We start from the raw sequence: 26,930 nt of genomic DNA, 5'->3' as shown, positions 1-26,930 counted from the left end.
CTGCCTCCGCGGTGCAATCGCTGCAGCTCCGAGCCGTGCACCGGGAATGCTCCGCTCGGGGCAGCAGCGTGAGCGCGGCCACCATCACCATCATCACCCTCAGCAAGTGCCACTGAAACAGAAGTGTGGGGACAGTGGTGCCCCGGGTGCTGGGGGGCAGCAGGGACCGGGCTCACGCAGGATGCGGCCGGCGGGTGCTGGAGGATGCCCTCCAGCCGGGAGCCGAGCAGCCACTAGAGGGAAATGGAGACCGACTGTCGCCGTGTGCCACCGCAGCAGGGCGAGCTACCGGAGACATCTGACAGCTCAGGGAGGGTCACAGCGCTCGGTGGGGGCTGAAGCTGGTGTGGCACATGCTGTGCCATCCGCCCGTCCATCCATCCCTGCCCATTCCCGGGCTGGCCCTCCAGCCCATCCCCGTTTCTGGAGCAGCCTGACCCCTCTGCAGCAGAGGCTTAATCAGCTATGGGGTGGCATCACACTGTCCTGCACTCACCCTTGGCTGCCTTCCTGCCAGACTGCAGCTGCTTCTTCTCCCTTTTCATCACCTCAGCCCCAAGTAGGCTGAAGACAGGCAGCATCCCTGCTTCACCCTCTGCCACTGCCCAGCCATGTCTCACTCCCTCCTACAAGCAGGTTGGTGCTGCACAGAGCTGTTCCATCCCTCTGAACGTCTCTGGTGCCTGCTTTGAGCTTTCTCGAGCTTTGCAGGAGGATCAGAGCCCTGTGGGCACAGCTGAGCTTCATCCTGGGCCATAATCACCACCTCTCCTTCTCTCCCCATCCATTCCCCAATAACTCCCAATCCCCAGTCTGTCTCTTTTGCCTGTGCTGAGCTCTTGAGAGTCCCTGGGCAGGGACACATTGTCACCTCCATCCTGATATGGTGACTCTGCCTTGTTTCACTACCTGTCTGTCTGGGAGCCAGTCACCAAGACCCAGTTTAGGCACCCAGAGCTGATGGTCCCTGGGGCTGCAGTGCTCCAGGCAGGAGAGGTGGATGGCCAGGCAGGCAGTAGGAATGGGACAGGGTGAGGAGGGGCACTCACAGCCTTTGTAGATGTCCGTGGGGATCTGCACGGCAGCGTAGGAATAGTTAACCTTGGTCTTGAAGTTGTCATCATCAGTGAACTCCAGTTTCAAGGAGTTGGACTTCTCCCTCTCGATCTCCTCTCCATCGGGGTCATCCTGGGGAAGGAGCAGAGTGCATGGGGTCACCCAGGGTTCCAACCCTGCATGGATGGGGGAATGTGTCCACCTGAAGCCCATCACCAAATGTTTTGTGGGGGAGACCAGCCCTGCTGGATCCTGTGCGTATTTGGCCTGCCAGGAGTGGGTGGGCACAAAGGCGAGCACTGGTTACCCCTTGTCTTTCCAGCTTGGGTAGCACAGCAGGTATTAAATCAGACATAGGAAAAAAAATCAAAAAAAGGCCTTGAAAATCAATTAGCAGCAAAAGGCAACTATCAAAGAGCAAATTAAAACAGAGTGCAGCTTAGCGCTCTGTCAATAAGCAATGCAAACAATATTTAATTATGGTGGAGAGACGGCGAATTCCCCACTACTGGTGCTGGAACACACTCCCTCGCCTTCCCAGCCCTCCTCTCCATTCCCCAGCCCTGCTGCCAGCATGGCACTGGGGGTGAAATCCCTCTGGGAAGGCAGGCAGGGCTGAGTTGGTGCAGGCAGAACAGCTGGGTGGCTGCAGACAGGGGACAGGTGGGAGCTGGAGCACGGGGCCATGTGGGGAAGAGTGAGAATAGGGGTGGACTCACTAGAGAGCTGGAGAAATTGCCTCTGCCACCCCAGCAGGAGCAAAGAAACCCAAGAGAAGGTGCTGGCTCTGAGCTGCCCATGCCTGCCACCAGCCCAGCAGCTGGGGAAGGCTGTTTGCAGCCAGCTGGGAGATGTTCAGGGTGGGAAGGAGGGAGAGGAAGATGCTGCAGCACCTGCTCTTTGTGCTCCTGGAGCTACATCCCTGCTGAGGAGGGGCAGGGACACAGAGCTGCCTGCACCATCCACAGGCAGGGACAGACAACAGTGCCGAGCCCAAACTGGAATAGACACCTGAAGGGATGCCCCAAGGCACCAGGGAACACAAGGGGTGGGGATGGTCCCTTCCTGCTGCTGTCTGTGGCCCATTGCAAGCATCTCTCCCACTGGCCAGGCTGCCCTTGACAAAACCCCAGAAACAAAGACCTGATTTTCTCACAGGAAAAGCCATATATTTAAAGGAAAACTATGGGTTTGGGAAGTAAACCACGAAGATTGTTTAGCACCTATCCTGGCCCCCTCCTTGTTTCCCCTTCACAGATGACATGGAGAAATGTCACCTCCCCTGCAACACCTCCAGCCAGCCACTAAGGTGGTGACATTCCCATGACATTGAGAGGGGTGGCCAAAGCATTCTCCACAGCTCGGGAGAGTAACAGGATTGATATACAAGGTTTGGGTTTAATTCCTGTTAGTGTCACACGCTGCCCAGCCAGCCCTGCTGTGGGGGCTCCAGCTGCCCAGAAAGACGCTGAACTCCATTACAGCTGCACTAGCCAAGCAGGAGGCAGGCAGGGACTGTTCCCAGCTCCCTGGAGCCACATCTCTGAGATCAAAATCCAGCTTATGCTCTCAATTTCATGTAAATCTGGAGAAAAGGCAGAAACCAGACTGCTGGAGCCCCTGCAAAGTGGTGATGCTGCAGCAGAGCTGGCACTCTGGGGAGTGCCAGGCCATGGGCTACCTGGAGAGTGGATCTGGCCCCAGCCTGCTGCCCATGGGGCTCAGCCCTCTGCGGGAAGCACACACAATATTCACCCCTGCAAACCTCTCTGAGCACCAGGCAGGATACAGAGGTGCCTGCTGAGAACAGGCTTTGGGATAAAGCTGTGGCCTGAGGGCATCTGCAGCACCAAAAACTCTGCTTTGACACTAAACCCTTTTTTTCCTCAGCCCAGCAAATTCCTGGTGACAGCTCCCCATCCCTCCCCATCTCAGATCAGCAGGGCACCATGCCACAGCCCAGCCACTGCCCCTGTCACCACCAGCAGCTGGAAAATGCAACCCTCCCTCTTTCCCTCACGCTGGCATGGCTATTCCCCACTTCATGGGAGCTGGAACTACTGTATATAATTACTGCTCCTCTGTTTATCATTATTCCCTGATCTCACCCACTTCTGAGGGGCTAATTTGTATGCTGCCAGGTTTGGTGCTGTCTGGCTGCTCCCATTCATGGAGCTGTGGAGAGGCACATGTACAGATCTTGGGGACAAATATACAGCTGTCCATATGTGGGGCACTTCATGCATCACTGACACCTAGATGGCAAACACACCTGCAGAAAGGACTGATGTTATCCAAACTACGTTTGCCCTTTATCCACAAATCTCCCAACCTCACTGAGTTATTTCTGTTTAAGCCAGGCTGAATTTGGCCCCTGAAAGGGGTTAATTTCCAGCCACATGAAGGTAGGAAAAGCTGTCAACAGCCCAGGCAGGGACAGGAGCATCGGGGATACAAAGAGACACCTTGGGAAGGCCGAGGGAAGAAATCCTGCATTAAATTTAAATTAGAGCAAAGCAGATAATTCAAGTTCTCCCAAATTTATATTGGTTTAACTGTGAGCATCTCGGCAGGCCCCCAGCCAGATCTTGCAGCATTCCTCATCATTACATTTCAAAAGAACTTGGAAACATCTATTTATCTGTTACACTATGTACAACGTAACACAAATAAATGCTACACTTTGAATATATTATTTGCTACACACCATTAGAAATCGACTCCACGGCAATACATCAATATGATACATATTTACTGCTTCAGCAAGAAGTCATCACGCCCTGAGAGCTTTTGCCACCTCCACTGCTTTCACAGCTGGCTTGTCAGTCACATTTTCTCTCCAGCCTCCCAAAATGACAGAGAGGGCAAAACCCAGAGATGACCCAACAGCTTTACTGGCGGCTGCCACGCTCTGGGCAATCCCCTGCCCCATGTTCCATGCAGGCTGGTGCTGCTGAGGGGAGGACCAGGACTGGAATGATGAGGAATGCTGGCACCAGGACTGTGGTGGTCCCCAGGGTGTGGAGCTGGGATGGAGGAGCTGGGATGTGCCCTGGAGCTGGCTGGTGCTGCTGAGGAGAGCAGCCTGCCCCTGGCTCCAGGACCGTGGTGGTCCCCAGGGTGTGGAGCTGGGATGGAGGAGCTGGGATGTGCCCCGTCAGAGCAGCGATGCCGATCCCGTCCCCGGCAGCTCCCGCAGATGCAGCCCCCCCCGTTCCCTGCTCATCTCCATGGGAACAGCCATCACAGCTAATGATGGCTGCTTCAATGGCAGCCCGTGACAAACCAGGGCTGCATCCCTGCCTGCCCCTGGAGCACACACCGAGATCCCAGCACTGCCTGTTCACCCTCCCAGGGGCTCCCATCCCTGCTCAGTCTGGAAAGGCCAGTGAAATATTCACATCAACACCCTGCGATTCTGATAATCATGGATATAAATGCCAGCCCCCAACACATGGCTGAGAAACTCCCGGCCTGTGCAGAAGGGTCTTTCTCCTTAAATATATCAATTTTTTTCCTGAAATGCAGTAATTTAATGCTGAGGAGGGAGATGATGTGTTCTCCAGCCACATTCCTGCTTTTCCAGCAGCCCAGGTTATAAATAACAATCAGCCTCTCCCGCCAGCCTGCTCCCCTATCCCCCTTTGCTTTTTTTAATCTTTGCCAAAGGTACTGTTTAGAGATCTTTCTAGACCATTTATTTTTAAATTACCAGCCAGAGGAGAGAAGTTAAAAAATAGGAAAAAAAAAAAGAAAAAAGGCAAAAGAAAGAAACTTCTGGGGCTGATAGCTTATCGTGAGGAAATCCAAATGTCACATTAGTTGAGAAAGTTGGAAGATTAAATTTTCCAACACCCTTCATCTGCTGCTGCTGACATTTAGGGGCTTTTTTTCCCTCCCCTCCTTCCCCTTTTTGCTGCATTTGCTGAGCAGGGTGAGCAATGAGAGGGTGAGCAGAGAGAGGAGTGAGCAGAGAGAGGGTGAGCAGTGAGGGGGCAGCCCCACCTGGCACAGAGTCCCCCACCATCAGCCCCTCACTCTCAGCTCTCCCCAGGACCTCAGGGGGTGGCTGGGGGCTGCCCTTGGGGCCAGGATACCTTCACACAGCTGGGCTGTTTTCCACCTGAGAACACCATGTCCCAGGCTCAGCTTTGACAAGCATCATCCCCTGCCACGAACACAACACAAAAGGTGGAAAATTAATTTATTTCTGTGTTGTTCTGCCTGTGACTCCCAACCGAGTCTGTCTGCTGATTTCAACACTTCTCCCCACACAAAACCCCATGGTTCTTGCTAGCTGGGAAAGGTGAAAACTTCACTTCTGCAAAAATTCTGACAGCCTTGGCGACCCCTGGGAGAATTTTCTGATGTTCCCATTTGTTAAAAACCACTTGGAAATCCAAAGTCTGTTTGGGAGGATAGTGGAGCTGAGGTGCAGGCAGGATGAATAAGAAGCTAATTTCCTCCTCACTGCAGCTAAAGCCAGTGTAAGGCTTGTGAATAAGCTCCAGTTATGGGCAGCAGCCATTGTCCATCAGCACCCACTCTGGCTCAGCTACATCGTGCTCCATTTAAATAGAAAAACTGAAGCTAAATAAAGAAAGGATGGAGAGAGAACTATTACGTTCCATTCAGACTTTCTGGTCTCATCTCTCTCTCCTTTTTTACCTCAGCAGCATCTTCCTTTTTTCCCCCATTATTTTTGTTGGAATTAAATTTGCTGTGATTGCACTGGTAAGGAAGCAACAGCAGAGGGAGGGAAGTGCCCTCCCTGCCAAACCCACACATATGTACAATAGGACAACCCCAATTTTGCAGTTTTGCTTGGTATTTCCTCAGGGCAGGACTAAAGCTGCTCTGGCTGGTGAGAGATTTGCAGGGCTGCTGCTCCTTGATATGTCAGCTCCTTTGGGAAGGGAGGGATCAGGGAGCTGAATCCTGCAGGCCCCAGGGACACTGTGCCATGCCACTGTGCACAGCCTGTCCCCAGTGCCCCCTGTGCTGGGAGGGCTCCACGGGCACAGCTCCAAGGTCGGGATGCCTTTTCCCTGTCCTGTTTCCCAATCCTGCCTAATGTGACCAGGATGGTGGGGTGTGACACTAGGGAACAGCAGGCATGGGGACATCCAGCTTCTGTCCCCTGCCCTGAGCACTGATAGCAAAAGCCCAGCCCAGCCTGATGGATGCATTAGTCCTGCTGCTCATCCCCTGTGCTGGGAGTTGCTCTGCTCCCCAGGCTGTCTCCTCCTGCCTTAACCACCAGCCAGTTTTTCCTTCACTTCTATCCAAAATCCCCTTTAATGTATTTTAAGCCCATTAGCTCCATCCTCTCCAGAGCAGCCATGGCAGGATCCTCTCCTCCCTCCTCTGGTATCTCCCCACAGGCAGGAGGGGAATGACAGGAGACATCCTCAGCTGTAAATGAGTGGCACTGTGGGCGGGGAGACCTGCCCAGGACAGCAAGTGCCCTCCACTTCAGTCCCAGCATCTGCCCAACCTCCTCATCCCACCTCCCAGCCCTCTGTGGCTGCTTCCCCTGCCAAGAGCCCTCTGCTGTCACTGCCTGGGGACAGTGACACTGGCAGCCAGCAACTCTGCTTTGAAGGCATCCATCCATCCTCCTCCCTTCCAGCCTGTCCCTGGCTCTGCTCTGGGGCACAGACTCCTAGGTGGGTCGAGAGGAGAGACAGAGGTCAGTGCAGGGCATGTCACTCAAGCTGGTGAGACCCCATCAAGCCCAGATGCTCCCCTCCCTTCTGCACAGGGCCTTTTGGATGCTCTTGGGGTCACCTGTGTGTTATTTTTGGGTAGGGTCATGTGGTTTGCTGCCAACACCACGTTCTCTCCTGCTGTGTGACTGTCTCTCCATGGCACATCTGCTGTCAGGTCTGCCTGGGGACAAGGAGCAGGCCTGGTGCACCAGCACTGGCTGGGGCTGTCCCCAAGGCTGCACCCTGCTGTGCTTGGGTCTCCTGGTCAGCTCCAAGGACTCTGCTCAGCAGCCTCACACCCAGAGCATCACTGACCTGACAGCCCCTATTTCCCATGATCCTGCAGCACAGTGTGGGAGCTGGGTGACCTGGCAGCAAAGTGGGGTGACCCGGGGCAGAGCAGGGTGTCCCAGGGCAGAGCAGGGTGTCCCAGGGCAGAACAGGGTGCCCAGGGCAGAGCAGGGTGCCCCAGAGCAAAGCAGGGTACCCAGGGCAGAGCAGGGTACCCAGGGCAGAGCAGGGTGTCTCAGGGCACAGAGGGGTGCCCAGGGCAGAGGGGGTACCCAGGGCAGAGCAGGGTGTCGCAGGGCACAGAGGGGTACCCAGGGCAGAGCAGGGTGCCTCAGGGCGGCCAGCAGTGCTGGTGGAGCTCCCTGCACCCGTGCACAGCCCCTGAGTGAAGTCCCCTCACTGTCACCACAGGAGGAGCTGGCAAATTTCATCTCTCTTGGGAGCCCCGGGGGATGGGGGCTGCCAGGCCCGCAGTTAAAGCACTGATTGCCAGAAATCACAGGATGGCTATGCTCCGAGTAGGGCAGGGAATTAGATTCAGTCTCTAATTAAAGGTTTGCTCCTCATTTGAATTTCAGATGCCAGCTTTAATTTTAGAAACTTTTGCAGGCAGCAGAGCAACCTGCCCACCTGCCTGCTGCCAGGCCCGGTGCTGGTGGCCAGATGTCACCACGGCTCAGCTGGGGACACGACTGCACACCGGGCACAGAATGTGGTTACAGCCGTGACAAATGCTGTGCCATGACCCTGGTACCGTGCTGGGACAGACTGGTGAGGGGCTCAGCCCTGGGCCAGGGTGGGGCTGTGCCAGAGATGCCACAGAGACAGCACTTACATATTCAGTGTCGGCCTTGGAGTCGTAGTACTCGATGTCTTCCTCCTGCAGAGAAAGGGGAGAGCTGTCAGTGCCATCAAGGTCAGGGATGAGAAAGGAGTCCCTGCCCCTGATTCATCCCCTCAGTGCCTCTCTCATGCTCCTGGCAGCCACCTTGCTGGGGACTGAACCCTCCCCAGCCCTGCTGTCCTTGGCATGTGTTCAGAACCTCACATCCTCCACATCCACCCTGCAAGGACTGGCCATGGCCTGCCATGCTTCCCTGACTCGTGACTGAGCTGAGCCAGAGCACTGCAGGGCCACCAGCCCTGTGACAGTGACACCGGTGTGAGCACAGCCCTGCACTGTCACCAGTGCCCACAGCCAGGGTGCTTTGCCTCTGCTGCAAACACCAGGAGCCACAGAAGAGCCAGGTTTGGGCAGCGTGGCAGGCAATGGCCCTGCAGCCACCCAGGCCCCCTCCCCGCACTGCAGAAACAGGGAGGAAAGTGTCCTTGCTTCCACAGAGAAATGCACGTCGTTAATTTGGGGTATTTAGAACCTATTTAAGCAGAAAGGTCTGCTTGGATTCCTCTTCCCAGAGTGTCAAGACGCGAGACAGCTGATAAAATTCCTGAAGAGGCAATTGGGAGAGCAGCGATGCTGTCACAACAGCATTCCGTGTAGCAGTAGCAAGGGTAATTAAAGGGCACTCAGAGCCTCTTCCCAGCGTGCCGGGACCGGGTGTGATGCCGGCACACGGGCAGCGCCGTCTGCCAGTCAATCCCCATCAGCAGCCAGCAGCCTTCCCGGCACGGGCAGCCCTGGGGTGATCATTGCTGTATTATGGAACAAGGAAAGCGGTCTGGTCCCCAGCAGAAACACGGCCAAAGCCTCCATGGCACTGACTGCATCCCTGTCCTGCCTGCCCCTGCTCTGGACAGCCCTGGACACAGCCCTGTGCCAGGCACGGTGGCACTGTGACATCCATGCCAGCCTGGAGAAAGGGACCAGTGGGGGCAAGCAGCTCTCTGGGCAGCACCACCTGTCCCACCAGCCCGGCACCACTGAGGGCTGGCTGTCACTGCCCCTCACCGGGATCACCCTCTCATCCAAAATTATTCCCCAGGGTGGCTCACAGTGGCTTCTCCCGGCTTCCCAAGAGGTGGGAAAGCCCTGCAGCTGATCTTGGGGACATCAGCAGCAGGGGACCCTGGCAGGCTGTGCAGGTGGTGTCTCCCCAGAATGGGGATTGCAAAGGGCAGTTCCAGCATCTCCCTGAGCAGAGAAGATGCCCATGGCTTCCGCGGGCTCTGCGACTCTCAGAGATTGAGATAAGGCAGCACCGGGAGGGGAAATATAAAAAAAAAAATTGACGCAGCATCTTCCAATTTCTGCTATTAAAAAGCCCAGTCATTAAGGGAACACACTTATTAATTATCTGTGATTTGTTGTGAAATGCTGTGGGGTTTACAACAACAAGAAAGGAAAAAGAAAGAATTAATTTCCCTTCATCTGGCCTTGCTGTGCCACTGCCGGCCCCACGGCCGCCCCGTGCCCGCTCCACGGCCATCTGCACCTCCTAATGAAAGGAACCCCCGGAGACCCGAGCACAAACCAGCTAATTTCATGTTTAATGATCTTTAATCAGGAGTGAGTGTGACTAACAGCGGCCAGCCAGAAGGTGCTTTGTTATTCATTTTATTTGCCGTTGGCTCCTCCGAAAAGCTCGGTTCCCGCTCCCGCAGTGCAAAGGGCACGAGGTGATGATGCTCGGGCAGGAGAGCCAAGGTGATGATGCTCGGGCAGGACAATCGCTCCCTGCTCCTGCTTTCCCCGCCCCAGCGCTCCCACGGCACAGGGCACGGCACAGGGAGCAGAGATCCTGTAAGGATGTCCCTCCCACCGATTCCCCCAGGGATCACAGAGCCCTTGCCATGCCCTCTGTCAAGCCCTGAGAACCCCAGGAGCAGCTGGTGAGATCTCAGCCACACAGGCTGTGGCTGAGGTTTCCACAGAGACAGCACCAGCGTGGCCCTGGCCCTGACGTGTGCCCCAAACCCTTGCCACAGCCCTCCTGATGCTGGGGGTTTTTCATGGGGCCCAAGGGAGACTGGGGGAGCTGGCAGGGCATCTGTGTCCTGGCCACTTGGAAGCCTGCGTCTGTTCCAGGAAGGAGGGAGAGAGCCCTCAGAGATGCATCTTTTCTCTCTCATGAAAAGATGCCATGAGTGTTCCAAGAGGCAACAAGGGGTCCTACAATTTCTGCTCACTAATATTTTTTTAAAACCACATTTGCCTTCTTCATACAATCCTCTCCTCCTCTGGTCCATGTTAAACTCAGCACCGGGTCTGTGTAAATAGCACTGGTATTTCTCGAGCCTTTCAGAATAAATACCAATAAAGAAAACAAGGGGGTGAAGACGTCAAGGGATTTCAAGGCAAAATATTGTCCCTGTCTCTGCAGGAAGCATACACTGGTTCCCACTGCAGGGGAGGCTGACAAGGAGGAGCTGCTGCTCCAGGATGTGTTAACCACCGCCCATCTTCTTGTACCTAAATTGCCAAGTGCCACCTGCACAATGGCACTGCCTGGCTGTGTCACTGGTGGGTAAGTGTGGGGTTATTTCAGCTCCTAAATTGCAACCCTCAGTGCAACACTCTGGGAGCTCAGTGCAATCCCAGACTGATCTGCAGCTGTCCCTGTAGCCATGGCCCAGGCTTCTCCAGCAAGGCCACCAAGGAACCGCCACACCTGCACCAAACCCTTGTGGTTCAGTGTCCCTGGGCAGCCCCTGGCCAAGGCTGGATCCAGGTAGCACCTCCTGGAGGTGGCCTTGGGGATGCTGCAGGTCTAAGTCTCCCCAGGCACCCTGGCTCCTTCCTCAGCCCCTTGAGCCCTCCCCAGGTGCCCTGTGCTCCACACCTTCACTGTTTTCACACCCAAACACCAAGCGAAAAGCTGATTAAAAATCCAGGCTGTGACCTTCTGGAGAGCTGCAAGCTGGAGCCTTGCCAGTGGCACAAGGGAAGACCCTTCTCTGGCTCTCCTGACACTCCCCAGCAGAACAGGTATGAGACAAAACCCAGGACAAGGAGGGGCACACAGGTGGGTGGTGAGGGACACTCCCCCCACAACCCCTGACACAGCCCTCTACAAGCATCCAAATAGATCTTTTTTTTGCCTAAAACAATTGCAGCAACTAAAAATAATGCTGAAAAGGTCAGTGTTCTGTTACCTCACTGCAGCCTGGAGATGCCTGGATGGAGGGGTGCTGGACCAAGCCTCCAAGTCAGCGATCTGACCAGGTGACAGTCAAACTGTATCACACACAGAGCTGCCACCACCCTAAAAACCTCAGCTCCCTGCTCTAGCCATCCAGCTGGAGCACACAGCTGGCAGGGACACTGCAGGAGGGCTATGGCTTGTTCTCCCCTGTAGAGCTTTCCTGTAAAATCACCTAATCTGGCTAATCCCTCTCCTGAGGGCCTGTAGGACTCCACAGGATTGCTCACTGCAGTCCTGTAAGGGTCACCCTGTAAATCACATGCCCTGGGGATGCTGCAGCGTCCCGGGGCACTTGTGCAGGCAGATCCTGCTGCAGCACATTGATTTTGGTCCCTTTCAGCCTCAGGCTGTGGGCTTCATTTCTCTGAGCAGCACAGGTGACCCCGGTGGTCAGCAAATCTCTTTCAAGATTTAATTGGCTCTGGAAGAGTCAAATCCTGCAGCAGTTTGCCTTCAGGCAGTTAGGGGGAACTCGGAGGGTGGTGGGGAAGAAAAGATGGATCCCAAGCTGGCACCTGCCTGTTTTCCAGCCATTGGATGGAGCTGGTGGCAGGACCAGCACCCCAGGGCACAGCTTATCTGTGAGGGGATAAGCCAGGTGACCAGAGCTGGGCCTGGTCAGACCCATGGGCAATTCAGTGGGTGGGGAGAGCAAGCAGGAGCTGGTATGCCCATACAGCACTGGGGACTCTGCTCATGAGCCCACCTTTCCTCTGCCATCAGCACTTTGAGAGGACAGTGAGTGTTCAGGTACTTCTTCATGTCCCTGAGCCGTTAAGCACACAGAAATAGCAGCAGCTTTTGCTTATAGCTGCACCTTTCATACAGAGACACCCTGCAGCGTGTCACAGAGCTCCTGCAGCCTCACACCTGGGCTAGGGCAGCAGGAGCAGAGCATGAGCAGGGACACACACACATCCCCACCACAGCATCACCCTGCCAAGCCCTCCTGGCTGTCCCTGGGCATTGGTGTGTGCTGCTTAGCTGGTCCTGGCCGGAGCTGGGGCTGCAGCTCTCAGCAGGTGAGTGCCCAGCCCGGGGTGTCTGAGCCCTGCCATGGGCACAGCAGCCTCCTGGCTGGGGAACAATAGAGCAGAGAAAGTGCTCCTGCTACACCTGCCATGGGCTGGGGTGAGGGCCACAGCCAGGAACAAGCTCCAGGGGCTGGATGGATTCCTGGGAGAAATTCCTACCTGCAAGCCAAACCTGGCTGTGGCTGGTAGGGGCTGACCCTTTGTTTGCACTGGCTAGAACTATTCTTGTCCATATTTCCCACGATGAATCCTTTCCTAGTCCCCAGAAGAGGACAATATTCATTGTTAGCCCCAGCCACCACAGGCTGCTGGACAGACCAAGAAGGGGCCTGGTGGGGCCCATCCTTCTCCTGCAGCACTGTGAATTCCCTGCATCCCATCCACCATCAGGGGCCCTAGGCATTACCCAGGACAGGTGGAAACAGTCATCATAATCTGCCTTGGCATCTTTTTTTTAAAAGCAATTTCCTCTCCCTGCCTCTCTGACAGAGCCGGGGAAATATTTAAGTGACCTGTCAACAGTTTTTTCATCTCCCCAAGAAGATGTTTTATCTGATCACACCTCGCCAGCCATTCTTCTTTACATGGCATCTCCTGTCTGTCCTGCTCCTCTGAGGCTGCCTTGAGCGAGGCGTGGCTGCTGCTCCCCTTCACTGCACCCGGGTGCCACAGGGGGGGCAGCACACACAGAGAGGCTGCTGGAGAGCCCCTGCCCTTCCTGGGACAGGATGGGATGGGATGGGATGGGAAGGGAAAGCAGCACTGAGAGGAAAGCCAGCAACCCCAAACCATCACAGTCATGGAGAAGCCATGGATGGCCCAGTGGTCTTGCAGAATGGGGGGTTGGTCAAGCCCCCTCAAGCCCCATCCTTGGTTTTTAAGAGGGAACAGCACCAACACAGGGGTTTTGTGAATGATTTTCTTGTTCTGCTTTTCGGCCAGACCGGCGCTACAGGAGCAAGGTTGGTGCTGTAGCACAGTAATTCTCCGAGCGTAATGAAAGCTGACATTATATCAAACACAATAAAGACTCTCAGCTGATGGAGATCATTCCTGAACACACAAACCCATTAAACTGAAAAAAAAAATATCAATTCTACACACTCGCCAGCCAAAAGAAAATGTGATTTGTTATCTAAAAGGGGGTTATAAACACAGCTTCAATGCACTTTCTGTGCTGTAATGAAAACTGGGTTTGAAATGGCAAGACGACTGCAAATTAGAGTATTTGATTTTATTTTCTAACTTTTTAGGTAAACCTTCTACAAGGGCAAGTGCAAGGTTACGGTGACAATCTTTCTGTTCTCAGCTGATAAGTAGGATCTGTAATTAAAGGAGGAGAAAAATGAAAGGAGGATAAGGAGCTGGCGCTCGCCCTTCTGCTGCTGCTTTGAACACAAAGCTCTGCCTGCATGGCTGTGCCCAGCTCATGGGAGCAGCTGCTGGAGCCCACACGTGGCATGACATGGCATGGCATGGCATGGCATGGCATGGCATGGCATGGCATGGCATGGCACAACTGCTGCTCCCCCACAGACACACACCCAGCAGTGCTGGGTGGAGCAGCAGGATCCTGCACCTGGAGGGATGTGGCTGCATTTCTCTTCACAGAGGAAAGCAAGGCACAACTTCCCAAGGATATTTTCTAGGAATCACATTGAGGAAGAAAAAAACAATTCTTATTTCATTCTCTGCTCCTGTGTTGTGCCAAAGTAGAAGGCAATATGGAGATTGTTTACCCAAAGTGATGGTGTTTTGTTTCCTTGGCCTGTCAGGGCCAGGAGTGTGTGCAGATTGTCAGTCAGCAGACAGTCACAAGGTTTTGTTCAGTGTAGCTGAGTGCTTGTGCAGATTCAGTTTACATTTAGTGCAATATAGAATAATATAGTATAATAAAGTAATTAATTAGCCTTCTGATATCAAGGGAGTCCTCCTTGTCATTCTTCCCTTCGTTGGGGTTGCCTTGCTTTTCCTACAGAGGGATCAGAGGGATGCAGCTCCCAGGGCTGTGTGGCCGTGGCTGGGTACCCAGCCATGCTGCCATGTATCCCTGCTTTATCCTGCACCTTTCCTGGGCAGGCAGGAGCACAGTCCCTGTTATTGCTCCTGTCCATCCCCATTTGGCAAACAGCAATCCCTTTCTCCCTGGAGTTTCGTTTCTAATGGAGCTTGAAATTATCTGGGCTTTGTTATTCCTCATGTGCTTGCAGGCAGGGGTTACAGATGGAGGCAGCAGCATGGGGCTGTCCAGCACTTGTGATGCCCCTGCCACCTCCACAAATGTCACCACTCCCCAGAACCACCCCGTGGCTAAACCCTGTCCCCAGCAGCTCCTACATCCACAGCTCAATGTATGGCTATTTTTCTTTTCCAAGGAAAAAGGGCCTGCTGGGCTCTGACCCTTCCAAGGGCCCTTTCCAACATCACAAGGTGGGGAGAGGTGGGAGGCAGAGGGGCAGCAGGCAGAGGAAGAGGGGAGCTTCCCAGTATAGTGATGGAAAATGCAGCAAGGAAGGAGACTGGGAGAAAAACAACAGTAATAAACATTTTATGAAGCAGAAAATGGCTTATAAAGAAGTCAACTTTTAAAGGCAATTTATGTAATCCTGCCAAGCACACATAAACGAGGGGATGGATCTCTGCAGCACTGGAGTGTCCCCTAAAGGCACAAATAGCTCTGGCAGCCCCAGCACACCTACACACGGTGGTGATGATGATGATGATGATGTTGGCCTGGGATGCATTCTGTGGCTGGCAGTGCAGATCTGCACCTCTGACAGCATCCCCCAGGTCAGCATGGAGTGTGGGACACCTGAGACCCTGCTGATGCTGCTGGCATGGGGCTGAAGGTCTGGAAAAGAACCCAAGGAAAACTTGGGAGGAAAGCAGAGCACCCAAATTGAAAAGAGCTGGGAGAACATGGAGCTGGCTGGGATGTCTGACAGGCCACATGGCAACTTGTCAGCGAGGATGGATACAAAGGATGCCAGCAAAAACCTCAGCATGACCTTTCAGCATTTTTATAGCTAGTTCTACTTCTGCAGGACCCTTGCCCAAGCAGGGCAGCAAGCAGAGGATGAAAACCTGAAAGCTGCATTGCAGGGTGGGCTGGAGCCCTGGCACCTCTGTTTGCTGCTGGGGTGGTCAGCACAGGGCAGGCTCAGAACTGGGGACATCTAGAGCAGGGGGCCAGCTTGTGCCTTGAAGGACAAACCCTCACGGCTCTGCATGGAGTGGAGCCAGACTATCCCAGTGGATCTCTGAATGGAAGCCTGTAGGCCAGAAGATTCTCACTGGGAGAACTGGTAGGCCAGGCCACTGCAAATGGGGAATTTTCTGTGGTTTCCTACCATACCAGTGCCAGGTGGTTGCCATGTCCCTTGGTGGGAGCCCACTCTGGCAACAGGACCCAGCTCTCACCTTTCCAGAGCTCTCCCAGCCTTCTCCAGAGGGTGAATGTGCATCCCTGAGAGACCCCCACAGTGCAGGCAGGGAAGGGCACAATCTCTCCCCACACTCCTCCCCACATCCCTGCCCACCATGCCACTCTGAGCTGCCACATAGTCCTGGAGTAAAACAAGCCTGAGGGAACTCATGAGCGTGCTCAGAATACGGGTGGCCTTGGGGCCAAGGCTACTTTTGACCAAGGAAAATGGCCCCATATCCAGAATTGATCTGGGACACAGCCCCAGCTTGGCACAGCTGGTAGACATGAGGGTGGACGAGCACAGGGAGCAGGGATGAAGCAGGACAGGAGTAAGGGATTGTTTAGGGAACAGGGAGGCACTTTGCAAAGCTTCCTGTGGTGGGAGGCTGAGCTCAGCTCCAGAAAGGCCAGCTTGGCTGGGATGTAGCTGGAAAAAAGCAAGAAAACCAGAAAACAGCAAAGGAAAAGGAACTTTCCCCGTAGAGACGGCTCGTGAGTGATGGCTGGCAGCAGCTCCCAGCCGCTCAGGCTCTTGCTCCTGCTTCATTTTCCCCTGGACTTCCATAGCAACCCATCTGCAGTGAGGTTTAATGGGGCTGCCATTAGCACTAATGCAGTGCAAACACTCAGCATCTGCCGGCGCCTTTGGATGGAAACACAGAAATAACCGCGCCTGCCTCAATCTGTCACCGACTCCGGCGCGGGGCGAGGACAGACACGCTGGGAGAGCAGGGGAGAGCTGCAGCCAGCAGGAACGAGCTGCTGGTGGGAAGGGAGGAGAGGAGGAGCTGGGCTGCTGTGCTGCTGCCCTTTCCCTGCCTGCTGTGGGGGCAGCTGCAGAGCCAGGGTCAGCGGTGCTGGCACTCGGCTCCGACCCTGCCCATCCATCTCCAGGATAAAGGGCAGCAAAAGGAGGCTCAGCCCCAAAGCCCCTCCATCCCTCTGCTCTGCTCAGGAGCTGGGGCTGTTGCAGGCAGGTCTGAGGCAGGCAGGGATGATGCCCAGCACCCTGGGGACTGTGCACAGAGCTGGACCAGTCCATCAAGTGTCCCAGGCAGGCCTGGGCTGTCCTGATAAAGCAGCGCCGAGCTCTGCGGTGACGCATCACTGCACATTGTTTCTGGGTGACTCGCTCCTAATTACCTTGATTAAGTGGTTGCAAACAGTGCTATTAAAAATATTTTTTTTTCTATGAAAGTGGATTTCTGAAAGCTTTGTGCCGTGAATGGCAATATGAGCCAAGAGCTTCCCAGTGCTTCAGCCTTTCCCAGAGTGTTCTGTGTCCTGCTGTTATTCCCCTGGCAGTGGAAGCCAGCCAGGTCTGGTTGGAGAAGGAGCTCTGTGGGGCTGCAGAGAGCCCCTGCAGCAGGAGCCCATCCTTCTGATCCAGAGGATGAGCAAAAGCTCCAAGCACTGCTACAAAATGCAGTGACCTTGTGCCCACCCTGCACATGCCCTGGTCACAGGGCACCCAACCCTGGGTGCCAGCCCAGCAGGGTGGGTACAGGACAACTACAGTGTCCCTGGGGTACCCACAGTCAAGCTTCAGGTGCTGCTCAGGGATGTTTCCTGACCCTAGAGGACACGTGAGACTGGGTAAACTCTAGGGATGAAGATGCCCTGCACTTCTCTGAGCTTTCCTTGGGAGCCCCAAGCCAAGGTCCTGGTCTGGCACTGGCATTGGCATCGCAGGTGCCTGCACCAAATCTCATCATCCTCCTCACCTCCTCTCCCCTGGCCTCTTGGGAAGAGCTAACAGCAATTCAGCAGTGCTTTCATGCAGACAGGGAGATCCCTGTGAGCTCATCCTGCTCCTTGGGTGCCCCTGGGACACAGAATCAGCCACCAGCCTCCACCCCACGCTGCCCACATGGCAAATGAAAGCCAAGCAGGTCACCTCCTTGCCTTCTCCTTTGCTTCTCCCACCTCTTCCTCTCTCCAGCAAGCCCTGGTGACCATCACCTGTGGCAGGAAGGTCTGTGTGAGCAGCATCAGCAGCTCAGACTGTGAAATACCCCCCACAATACAGCAGCCTGGCCTGGCAGTGGGGCTATCCCAGGCTGTCCCCCTCAGAGGATACAGGAGGTTCCTCAGGGCTGGGCAGGATGCCATCCTAGCCAAGAGGGAGGGGCTGGGTGGCTCAGGAGTATTTTTTATTGCAGACTCCATTCGCACTGGGAGAAAAACAATCTTTCCTTCCTTTTGTATTATGGTTATAATTTGAGAGCATTTCCAGACAGAATCCTTCAGGTTCCTGCTGAGTGCTATCACCGCCAGAATTACAAAGTCAAATGCAATCATTAAACCCGCGTCTTCCCTCTCCCAGCCCAGATTGCTCCTTCCCCAGGAGCAGCCCCCACCGCAACTGCTGGCATGTGCCACAGCTGAGCCACCGCTGCTGCCACCCCGTGCCAGCCCCCCCCAGCACCGAACCCAGCGGTGCCAGAGCAGGGGAGAGCAGGAGCATCCTCAGCCCCCACCCCTCACTGCTGAGCTGTCCCTTCGACCTTCACCTCCTGCCTTCTCCTCGCCGTGTGTTCGAGGCTGCAAACGAGCTCCAAATCGCTTCATTTGCTCTCATTAGCGTGGCAGGCGCTGGGGCTGGGGCACGGCACAGCCAGCGGTGACTCACGGACGGGACACGAATGTGGGCAGGGAGGGATGGCACAGTGGCTGCCCTGGCACAGGGGGCAGGGCTGGGGTGCCATGGAGCCTTACCCGGATGTTGTCCTGCCAGTGGTGAGCCTTCTGGAATTTCTCCGCCGCGTTGGCAAGTCTCTGCAAAACAAGTGGGAAAGGAAGAATGAGCCCAGGGGAAGCAGGAGCAGCCAGGCATTGCCCACTCCAGCCCAGGAGCACAGTGCCACCCCAGTGCCCAGCGTCCCTGCCTGGGGGTTCCTGCAGCACCCTGGCACCCCTCTGCTGCACGGGCAAGGGGGCAGCAGGAGGCACGGTGGGCAGCAGCCTGGGAGGGTGCTCCAGGGACAGGGAGCCAGTTTGTCCTGCTTGCTCCTGCCTTTCCTGGGCCAAGCCAGTATCTCCAGGGGAACTGCTGCCATTTGAACTCAGCAGCCTGGCAGCTGGAGCAGGGCAGGCTCGTGTTGCACAGGGCAAGGGCTGAGCCCAGCTCTCTGTACTGACAGCTCCCAGCTCTGTGCACAGCAAACAGAGGCTCTTCAGACTCTTCAGAGCAAACAGGCAGACTCTTCAAAAACCCCCTCAGAACCCCCTCAAAATGCGCCAGTGCTGGGGCCCAGAGGTGCAATGTGCTGCCCACCCACATTTAACCCCTCTGTACCCCATGGCCACACTAGGGTAAGCAGAGGAAGCAGCATTTATTTGCCAGAAGCAGGATGGGGTGATGCTCAGCACCAGGGCACCCTCACTGGATGCTCAGCCCTGAGACCCCTCACCAGCACAGAGAGTGCAGCAGGGCAGGGCTGGAGACTGGGCAGCCCCTGGGGTACTGCAGTGCCTGGAAGAAGCTGCAATCTGGCCTTTTGTGGAATCAAAGGGGATAAACAGGGCGAGAGCTCCAGGCTACAGGATCCTCTCCACATCACAAAGAAAATAAAGCCAAGAACAAAATGAGCAGCCCCAGGCACCCTGGTTTGTGGGCACTGCCTGGGGAGCTGCCTGCCAGGGTTGCACAACCTGATCAGCACCAAAAGCCAGCAGGAGGCATTCCAGTGTCCTGAGCCAGCCCACAGAGCCCAGGGCCACCCAGAGCCCTGGGGGCAGGACACTCACTGCTAACAGAGGCATGAGGCTTATGTGTGGCCACACTCAGCACAGCCTGCCTCCCACCAGCCATGAGCTGTTCAAGGCTCCCAGGGGATGCACAGTGCCAGCTCCCAGCCCCAGGGGCCAGTCTGTAGTGGCTAACAGGCCATGAGGGTTTCCAGGCTGCTGCAGTCCCCAGAGGGCTCCCTGGAGAGTTAGTGGGACACAGAGCAAGGGAAGATGTACCCTACAGCACAGCCCCTTGCCTCGCCTGCTCCTCATTCCCTGCAGAAATATTTCCCTGGAGGGGGATGGACATGCTCTGCTCCATGCAGGTGGTGCTGGCAGCCAGAGCGTGGGGAGAGAGGTGAGCCTGGGCTGCTTTCACACACTGAACTGGCTGGAGGAGGAAGGAGCACTGACATCCTGGGTGAAATAACAACCCCAAATCACTGCCTGGGCGGCACCACAGAGATCCACATAATGAACTCAAGAGTCCCAGTGCTACACACACGACTTCCACACCATGAACCACAAATCCCAGGACAAAAAAGCATTCCTTTGCTCATCAGGCATGTGGCAGGCTGGTGGGAGCCCACAGGGGCAGCAGTGAAGTCCAGTGGTATCCCTGGGAAATTATTTCCTATAAGAGCTATAAGAGCACCCACACATAGGAGCCCTGGGCACAGCCACAGGTCACAGCTGCTGTCCCCATTGTCACCAGCTTCTCCAGCACTCCCACCAGCACAGAGGGATGCAAAATGTCTCAGCCTTTCCAATTGGGTGCTCAGGGGAAGGAGGTGCCCCAGTGCCCCCCTGGCCATGCAGGACAGTGGCAGAACCAGCCCTGGCAGGGTGGCTTGAGCAGGGCTGTGGCAGCAGATGCTGTATTTCTGTGAGTGTGGCAAAGCATAGGCACTCAAAAGTAAGGTGAAAGAAATCACAGATCTGGCCCTCCCCAGCCTGAAAATGCAGCTTGTTCTTATCAGATGCTGGGAAACACGAATCCATCACTGCATAATCTCAGCACGTACTGGTTGAAACTTTCCTGTTTAATCTTTTCTCTTTCTCTTAATCTTGATTTCTAAATCAAAGTGCTTGCTTTCAGTGGCCAGCATCCAAGGGGAAAGATCAGCTATCAGCTGAACATTGAAGCAAAATCCTTATGGCTCCAGTGGCAGGCAGAAGGGAATGAGAAACAACACGTGGCTGGACAGAAAAGCCAAGTGATATGAATTTTCAGGGCAGTTTTTCATGGTCTCACCTGCACAGCCATATCCCTGCCCCCAAGAGCTGCCTAGAAAATCCGTGGCCCAATTCTGTACCTCATCCCCTGCAAGCTTTTGTGCTCTGTTTATACATTGAGATGGCTGATTAAAGACGAGCATTTATTCTGAGTTGCGTTTAAGGCAGTGGTGATGAAATATGCATTTTTCTGTACTTGATAAGAGTGTGTTTGTTTATTATGGGCTAGGGTAAGATTTATGGACATCTTTAACTATTCATTGCCTTGTGCAAAGTGCCTGGAGGGTTGCAAATGGTGCAGTAAGGGACGGCTACACCCAGGAACGACACCTCGACAGAAGATATTTTTCCTCTGGAAAATGTCAATTTGTCAAAGTCAAACCAGACACAATTTTGGTTAAAAAAAAAAAATAAAAAAGGAAACCCAGACGTTCTTGTTTGATAAATAGCAGGAATGGGGGAGCCTGCAGCAGGATGGCACAGCCATAGCAGGGCGCTGTGCTGGCTCCTGGCTGCCACCGGCTATTCACCCAGGAGAGGCGTCCCCAGAGCCCTCCAGCTGCTGCTCCTGGAGCATTTTCCTCACTAAAGACATTTCAGCCCCGTGAGCAAGATGTGACTGGGAGGAGACAGGGGCCGAGCAGGCAGCCTGCCGTCCTTCCTCTGCAACAGGGGACAGACCCAGAGTGTGGGGGTCCCAGGGGAGCAGTCCCATCCTGTCACATCCCTGACTGGTGCTGGAGGGAGCCCATCCAGCCCTGCCAGAGATGGGCTGCTTCAGGAACAGGATGGGGGATTGCTGGATTCAGGATCCTCCAAAATTGTGCCAATAACAACTGGTCCCTCCCCAAGGGGGCTCTGTGGGACAGCAGCTTCTGGAGGTGTTTGTTAGGGCAGGGTTTTGTTGCTGCTCCCCCAAAACCCACTGACAGCTCCCCAGGGTCTGCCTGGAGCCACACACTGCTGCAGGACATCCCCATTAATGCCAAATGAGTTCATCATGAATAATGTTATTGTGATCAATACAGCTCAAGGATTATTTCTAATCCTTAATAATGATTAAACCATTATTTTTCAAGTGTTACAGATCAATCAGAGCAGCTCAAGGTGTGCTGCGTGCAGGGACTGTGAGATGCCCAGGAGGCAGGCAGTGCACTGGGGAGCCTGGCAGGGTACAGGGCAGTCATCAAAACCTCTCCAGATTTCAGACCTGGGGCTGTCAATTGTGGGGTTCAAACAGCAACAAAACATAGAGGAATTACCAAAAATAAAGCATGGCTGTGAAATACCTGCAGATTTCCAGCAGGCTGTGGTGCAGAGACTGCCCTGGCACTTTAAGGAGCACGTTTCTTTCCCCAGAAGTCACCCAGGGCTAAGGACAGGAGATTTAGAGGCTGAAAACACTGAATTGAAACGACTCTGAAGGTCATGAAAGGCCAGCAGGAGATTTGCAGGGATTGGTGTCTGGAGATCCCGACAGACAGCGGGCTGAGCGAGGGGGAAGGTGCTGCACGGGCTTATCGTGCCCAGACTCATTTGTATTCCACATGGAGCCCCTCTCTGCTCACCAGGGCTGGGCTTCAGCAGCTCCCTGCCCTGCACAGCAGCTCTCCAAGGAGCTCCTCCCAGAAGATGGGCAGGAAAGGAAAGGGGCAACAATTTGGATGACCATGTTTGCCCAGAGGATGGCAACCGCAGACACATGGCTGCTGCTTTTCCCTGGCTTTGCTGCCGGACCTTGCTACTCAGCCCACCCTGAGCACGGCTCACCCACGTGTGCTCACCCCCAGCAGCAGCTTTTGGGGACAGCTGCTCTGATGGGAAAGCTGCTGGGAGTGAGCAACACTTGGGGCAGCAGAGCTGGCGCAGACAGGGACCACAACCTCCCCTCTAGTGCAGGGACCATCCCTGATGTTGGCATCCCCACTGCTTGAGGGGCCAGCACGCTGGAGAATTGTCCCAAGGGTGATGCTCAACTCCTCCTTGTCACCCCTTCTTCCCCATCACACCTGGGGCTATCCTGCACTGCTCTGATATTTTCACACAGACTCTTTCTTAAGGAAACTGGTCCAATGATTTAGTAAATCTCTTCTCCCAGCCCCACCATGGCAATAAGCATGCCCTGGCTGCTCCTGCCTCAGTCAGATCAGTGGGTTTAACTTGGGAAGCAGCAGAGCAGAGCTCAGGGAGGCCAAAGACCAAGGCTGGATTTATAAAACAGGATTACAGCAAACACTCTGCAGAAGGAGACTGAGCAGCCCTGTGTGACAGCAGCTATGCCACCCCTGTGTCCAAGCCTCAACACAGGTGCCCCAAGCCGATGTGGATGCTGGGGGATGCTCCTCAGGCAGTCTGGGATGGAGTTCTGGCTTCTCCCCACAGCCAGTGTGGAAGCCCAGCCAGGGCCCATCATGCAGCAGCTGTGTGTGCTTAGGGATGTTTGCTCCAGGGAGAGCCACTCCTGCTAAGCCCTGCTTTAACTCCCTCAGGGAGGCTCTTATCACCCTCATCACAGAGCTTGCCCAAGGCTCTGAATTGCATTAACTTTCTGCAGCTCAGTGCCTGGCTTGGCGGGGAGATCTGTGCTGGGGATTCAAACAGCCCTGTGCCACCAGGAGGGGAGTGCCACACAGCATCCCAGCTGCCAGCCCTCCTCCCACTGCAGGGAAATGCTGGTGAAAGGTTAAGGCAAGAAGGTGAAATCAAACACACATGACAAAGCCAAGGAACTCAAGCCCCAGGCAGGATCATCCCCCAGGAGCTGGTTTTGCAGCTCTTCCTCCTCCATAATGAAGGAATGAGGATGGCACAAGCCCTCTTCTCTGGTACCAACCCCTCTTCCATGGACAGGGCACCCTGAAGCCTCACCTGTTACTGCAGAGCATCTGGAAAGGCCAAAGCCCATTCCATGTGCTTCACATGTCTCCATCCTCCCTGCCTGCATGCAACAGGGCAGAGGGCACTTTCTCATGGTGCCACCTCCTGCCACCAGCTCCAGGGTGCCCCCACCCCAGCTCTCCCCCTCACCCCCAGCATGTTCATGGAATTCACCCCAAGCAAACCCTCCCAACAGCGCGCACGTCACCATCCAAAAATGATCAACCAGCGACAACAGACAACAACCCCTTACGTACACAGAGGGAATATAAATCTTGAGTAAACACTGTAAAGCAGCGAAGCATCTCATCCTGTAATAATCTCCCAGACAGTTGATCCCAGGGCTCTTATTACCCCCCCAGCCATCATCTGAAATCCAGTCAGCAGCAGGCTCAGCCACGGCTCTGTATTGATCACGGAGGCAGCTTCAAATATGCTGCGGCATTTTTCTTCCAAAGCACTAACTTGTTTGTCAATAACTCCCCTGGCTGTGCAGGAGGAGAGGGATGGATAGAGCCCATCTCTCCCTCCTTGCACCTGGATCCAGCCTGGGCATGAGGGAGGATGGGGCTGCAGCCAGCACTGGCTGCTAATGTTCTGCTCATGGGAGGGCAAGTAAAGCCCCAGGGATGAGCAAAGAGCACGTGGGAAATCCTCCAAGGGCTCCCAGACCTCGGTTCTGCACCAGCTGGTGTTCATTGCTGGGGTCTGGCAGGGCAGGGAGCAGGGACACCTCTGCAGAGCCAGCCCTGCCAGCAGTGAGGTCACAAGTGCAGAGCTGGAGCTAAACCAGAGCCAGAGCTGCTGCAGACCCCATATGGGGCAATGGCACAGCCAGCATCTGGCACTGGGGGCCTGGGATGAGCCCCAGAGCCACAACTTCCATCATTTTACTGAGCACCTCAGTAACTCAGGCTCTGCAGGCCTGCAGCATGTGGTTCTTGTTCCCCTGTCAGCATTTCTTGTTTCTCCTTCCACCATCCCAACAAGCACATGGAGGGGAGGAGTGAAACATCCCAAGAAGAGAGGTACCAATGTCTTTGCAGAGAGGGTGAGGAAAGGGAGTGTGTTGCTGCTCAGGGTGTTTCTCCTACCTCAAAATATTGCTCAGGTCTCCAGAAGGGCTTAACTTTTCACAAACAGCAAAGCACCAAGGGCAAAAGGACAGTGCAGAGAACCAGGCACCCTGCAGCACAAACTGTGCCTGCTGCTCTCTTCAGCTCTGCTCCCCTTGCAGAAAAGCCTCTCTCTGTCACCCTTCTCCTGGAGTTCCTGTGCTCCATGAGGCTGGATCCTTGCTTTCCAAAATCACAGACAGAGAGCAGCTCTGCCGCTGCTCCCTGTCACCAGGAGGGGAGGAGGAGGAGGGCAGGGGCACTCTGTGCCCTGCAAACCCAGGGAACACTTGCCCCTGGGGACCAACAACAGCAAAACCTCAGCTCAGCTGCTCAGACCCTCCTTGGCTCCTGCCCCATCCCTCCTGGGGGAGGAAGGGCTCACACCAGGGTGCAGGATCTGTCCCCACCTCCCTCAGCAGTGAGGCAGAGCTGTGGGAGGCAGGATGGAGAGATGAGGCCAGGAACAGGTGCAGGCAGGCTTGGCCTCTCTCACTGTCCCTCTCCTGAGTGGAGTCAGCAGAAGGAGCATTTGGCCACACTGGCATTGCCTCATCTTGCATGCTCCTGCCTTTTACCCTGGACATATGGCAGCAAACCTTGCTCTTCCATTAGAGATGGCTTTAAACAGTACTGCTAAATATCATCATGCTCAAGTCCTGCTGGAATGTGCTGCTGTCAGGCTTTGGGATGCAGGTGGTCCCTTGGGAAGCCAAACCAGGCACACTTGCCTGCTCAGGATATGAGAAAAATCCTTTTCCTCCATCCCCTTTGCCACTAATCTGCAGTCACAGTAGCCTTTTGCAGCTCCTGTAGCTGATGGAGAGGAAAGCAGGGACCTCTGCTCTGGGATCCCAGCATTCAGCCAGAGGAGAGCCAAGCAGGAGTACTGAGCTGCCCTGTGACAGCACAGTTCTCCAAGCTGTCCATGCCCAGCATTTTAAATGGTGCTCATTTCACACCTCTCACTCTCTTTTGGAGCACCAGCTTACAAGATGAGCAAGGCAGAGAAAGCCCAGTCTGTTCCGACCGTTTCCACAGCAGTCAGACCAGTAAAAGTCTAAAATTCTGGCTGTCAAAGAAACAAAGTCTCTCTTGGGATGAAGCTGGAATCTTGGTGGCTGCCTCCCAGGAGGTGCTGAAGAGCTGGGGCATGCCAGCAGCATCCCAGAGGAGTGATGGATACAATCCACCTGAGAAACGTCACTCCAGAGTTGTTTTTGGTTGTGGGTGGGACAGGTGTGCCCCAGCAGTGTCAGGGCTGTCCCTCCCAATCCAAGCCCCTCAGGGGTGGGCTGCCAGGCTAAAAGCCTGGTGGGTGCTGCTACCCACAGCTGCTTTGCCAGGGTCCTGCCAGCAGCAGGGACAGGGCAGGTGAGCTGCTGGGCGCAAACACTGCATCCTGGCATGGTGCAGTGCATCTGCCAGAGCTCTGCCACGACTGGAAGGGCTTGGGGACTCTCCTGCTGGGTGACAAGCAGCCGCTAGCTGCACAATAAAGTTTCAGATGATTAGAAATAATTCAGGTCAAGATGCATTTGCTGGAAGGTCAGAGCTGGGAAATGTGACAGCAGGCATTTCACCAAGCTGTGGAGGAGGAGATGGTGCTGCCCTGGGCTCCTTCCATCTCCTTTCCCCCCATGCCAGCATGCTGTGGCTCCCATGGGATGGGTGACTGGAGGGACATGGCTCCTACAAAGGATTTTTGGAGATGGTCCCTTCTGGCAGGGGGTTCCAGGGCAGGCTCAGCTTCTGCAGTGGTGGAAGAGCCAGAATGTCAGTCTCAATCTCAGCCCACTGCTCCAGCCCCATCTCCTCCCAAATATACTCCAAATATTCAAACAAACAGTGCTCCCTAAACCACACTCAAATATCCTGTGGACCTCCTGCTACGATCATCAAGAAGGGCTTGTCACAGTTCAAAATCCATTACAATAACCACAAGGCGTTTCAGCAGCAATTATAAGAGATAGTTGCACTTAAAAATCAATTTTACTTAGAGCTTGGAGGAAACAAGGTTTTTTAAAAATAAAGGAAAAAAAGGAAGTGATACAGCTTGTCACTTGGGCAGGAGAAGGAGGAATTTGCCTGGCCAGGTCTTAGAAGCCAGAGTCTTAAAAGAAAAAAAATAAATCCTTCCTTATCATTATCCTTGCATATTTTGGACAAATAAGTTCCACATGAAGAGGGTAAGTTGTTCAAGGAGTGGCTCACGCTTCCCTGTGGTTCCCCACATGGTGCCAACAACACAGAAGCTCCTGTGAGATGCAGGAGGGCATCCCTGAAAACCTAAAATGCAGCTTGCATCATGCCAGGCCCCTGACTCCCTGCTCCATGGGCATGAAGCC

At 54.7% G+C, this 26,930-nt stretch overlaps 1 protein-coding gene across 1 annotated transcript in view; it reads right to left on the bottom strand.

Moving 5' to 3' along the window:
- CACNA2D2 (calcium voltage-gated channel auxiliary subunit alpha2delta 2) overlaps positions 1-26,930 on the bottom strand; it is a 188,054-nt gene that overhangs the window by 24,254 nt on the left and 136,870 nt on the right. The window contains exons 3-5 of the mRNA XM_058813222.1: positions 18,341-18,400; positions 7,894-7,938; positions 1,050-1,188 (exon numbers count right to left, since the gene is read on the bottom strand). Of these exons, the coding sequence (XP_058669205.1) occupies positions 1,050-1,188; positions 7,894-7,938; positions 18,341-18,400 (244 nt within the window). The remainder of the gene's footprint in view (positions 1-1,049; positions 1,189-7,893; positions 7,939-18,340; positions 18,401-26,930) is intronic.

The sequence above is a fragment of the Ammospiza caudacuta genome, chromosome 12 (assembly GCF_027887145.1).
Source record: "Ammospiza caudacuta isolate bAmmCau1 chromosome 12, bAmmCau1.pri, whole genome shotgun sequence".
Classification (NCBI taxonomy): domain Eukaryota; kingdom Metazoa; phylum Chordata; class Aves; order Passeriformes; family Passerellidae; genus Ammospiza; species Ammospiza caudacuta.
Note: the sequence above shows the minus strand (reverse complement) of the source record. Positions and strands in the feature narration are given on the sequence as shown.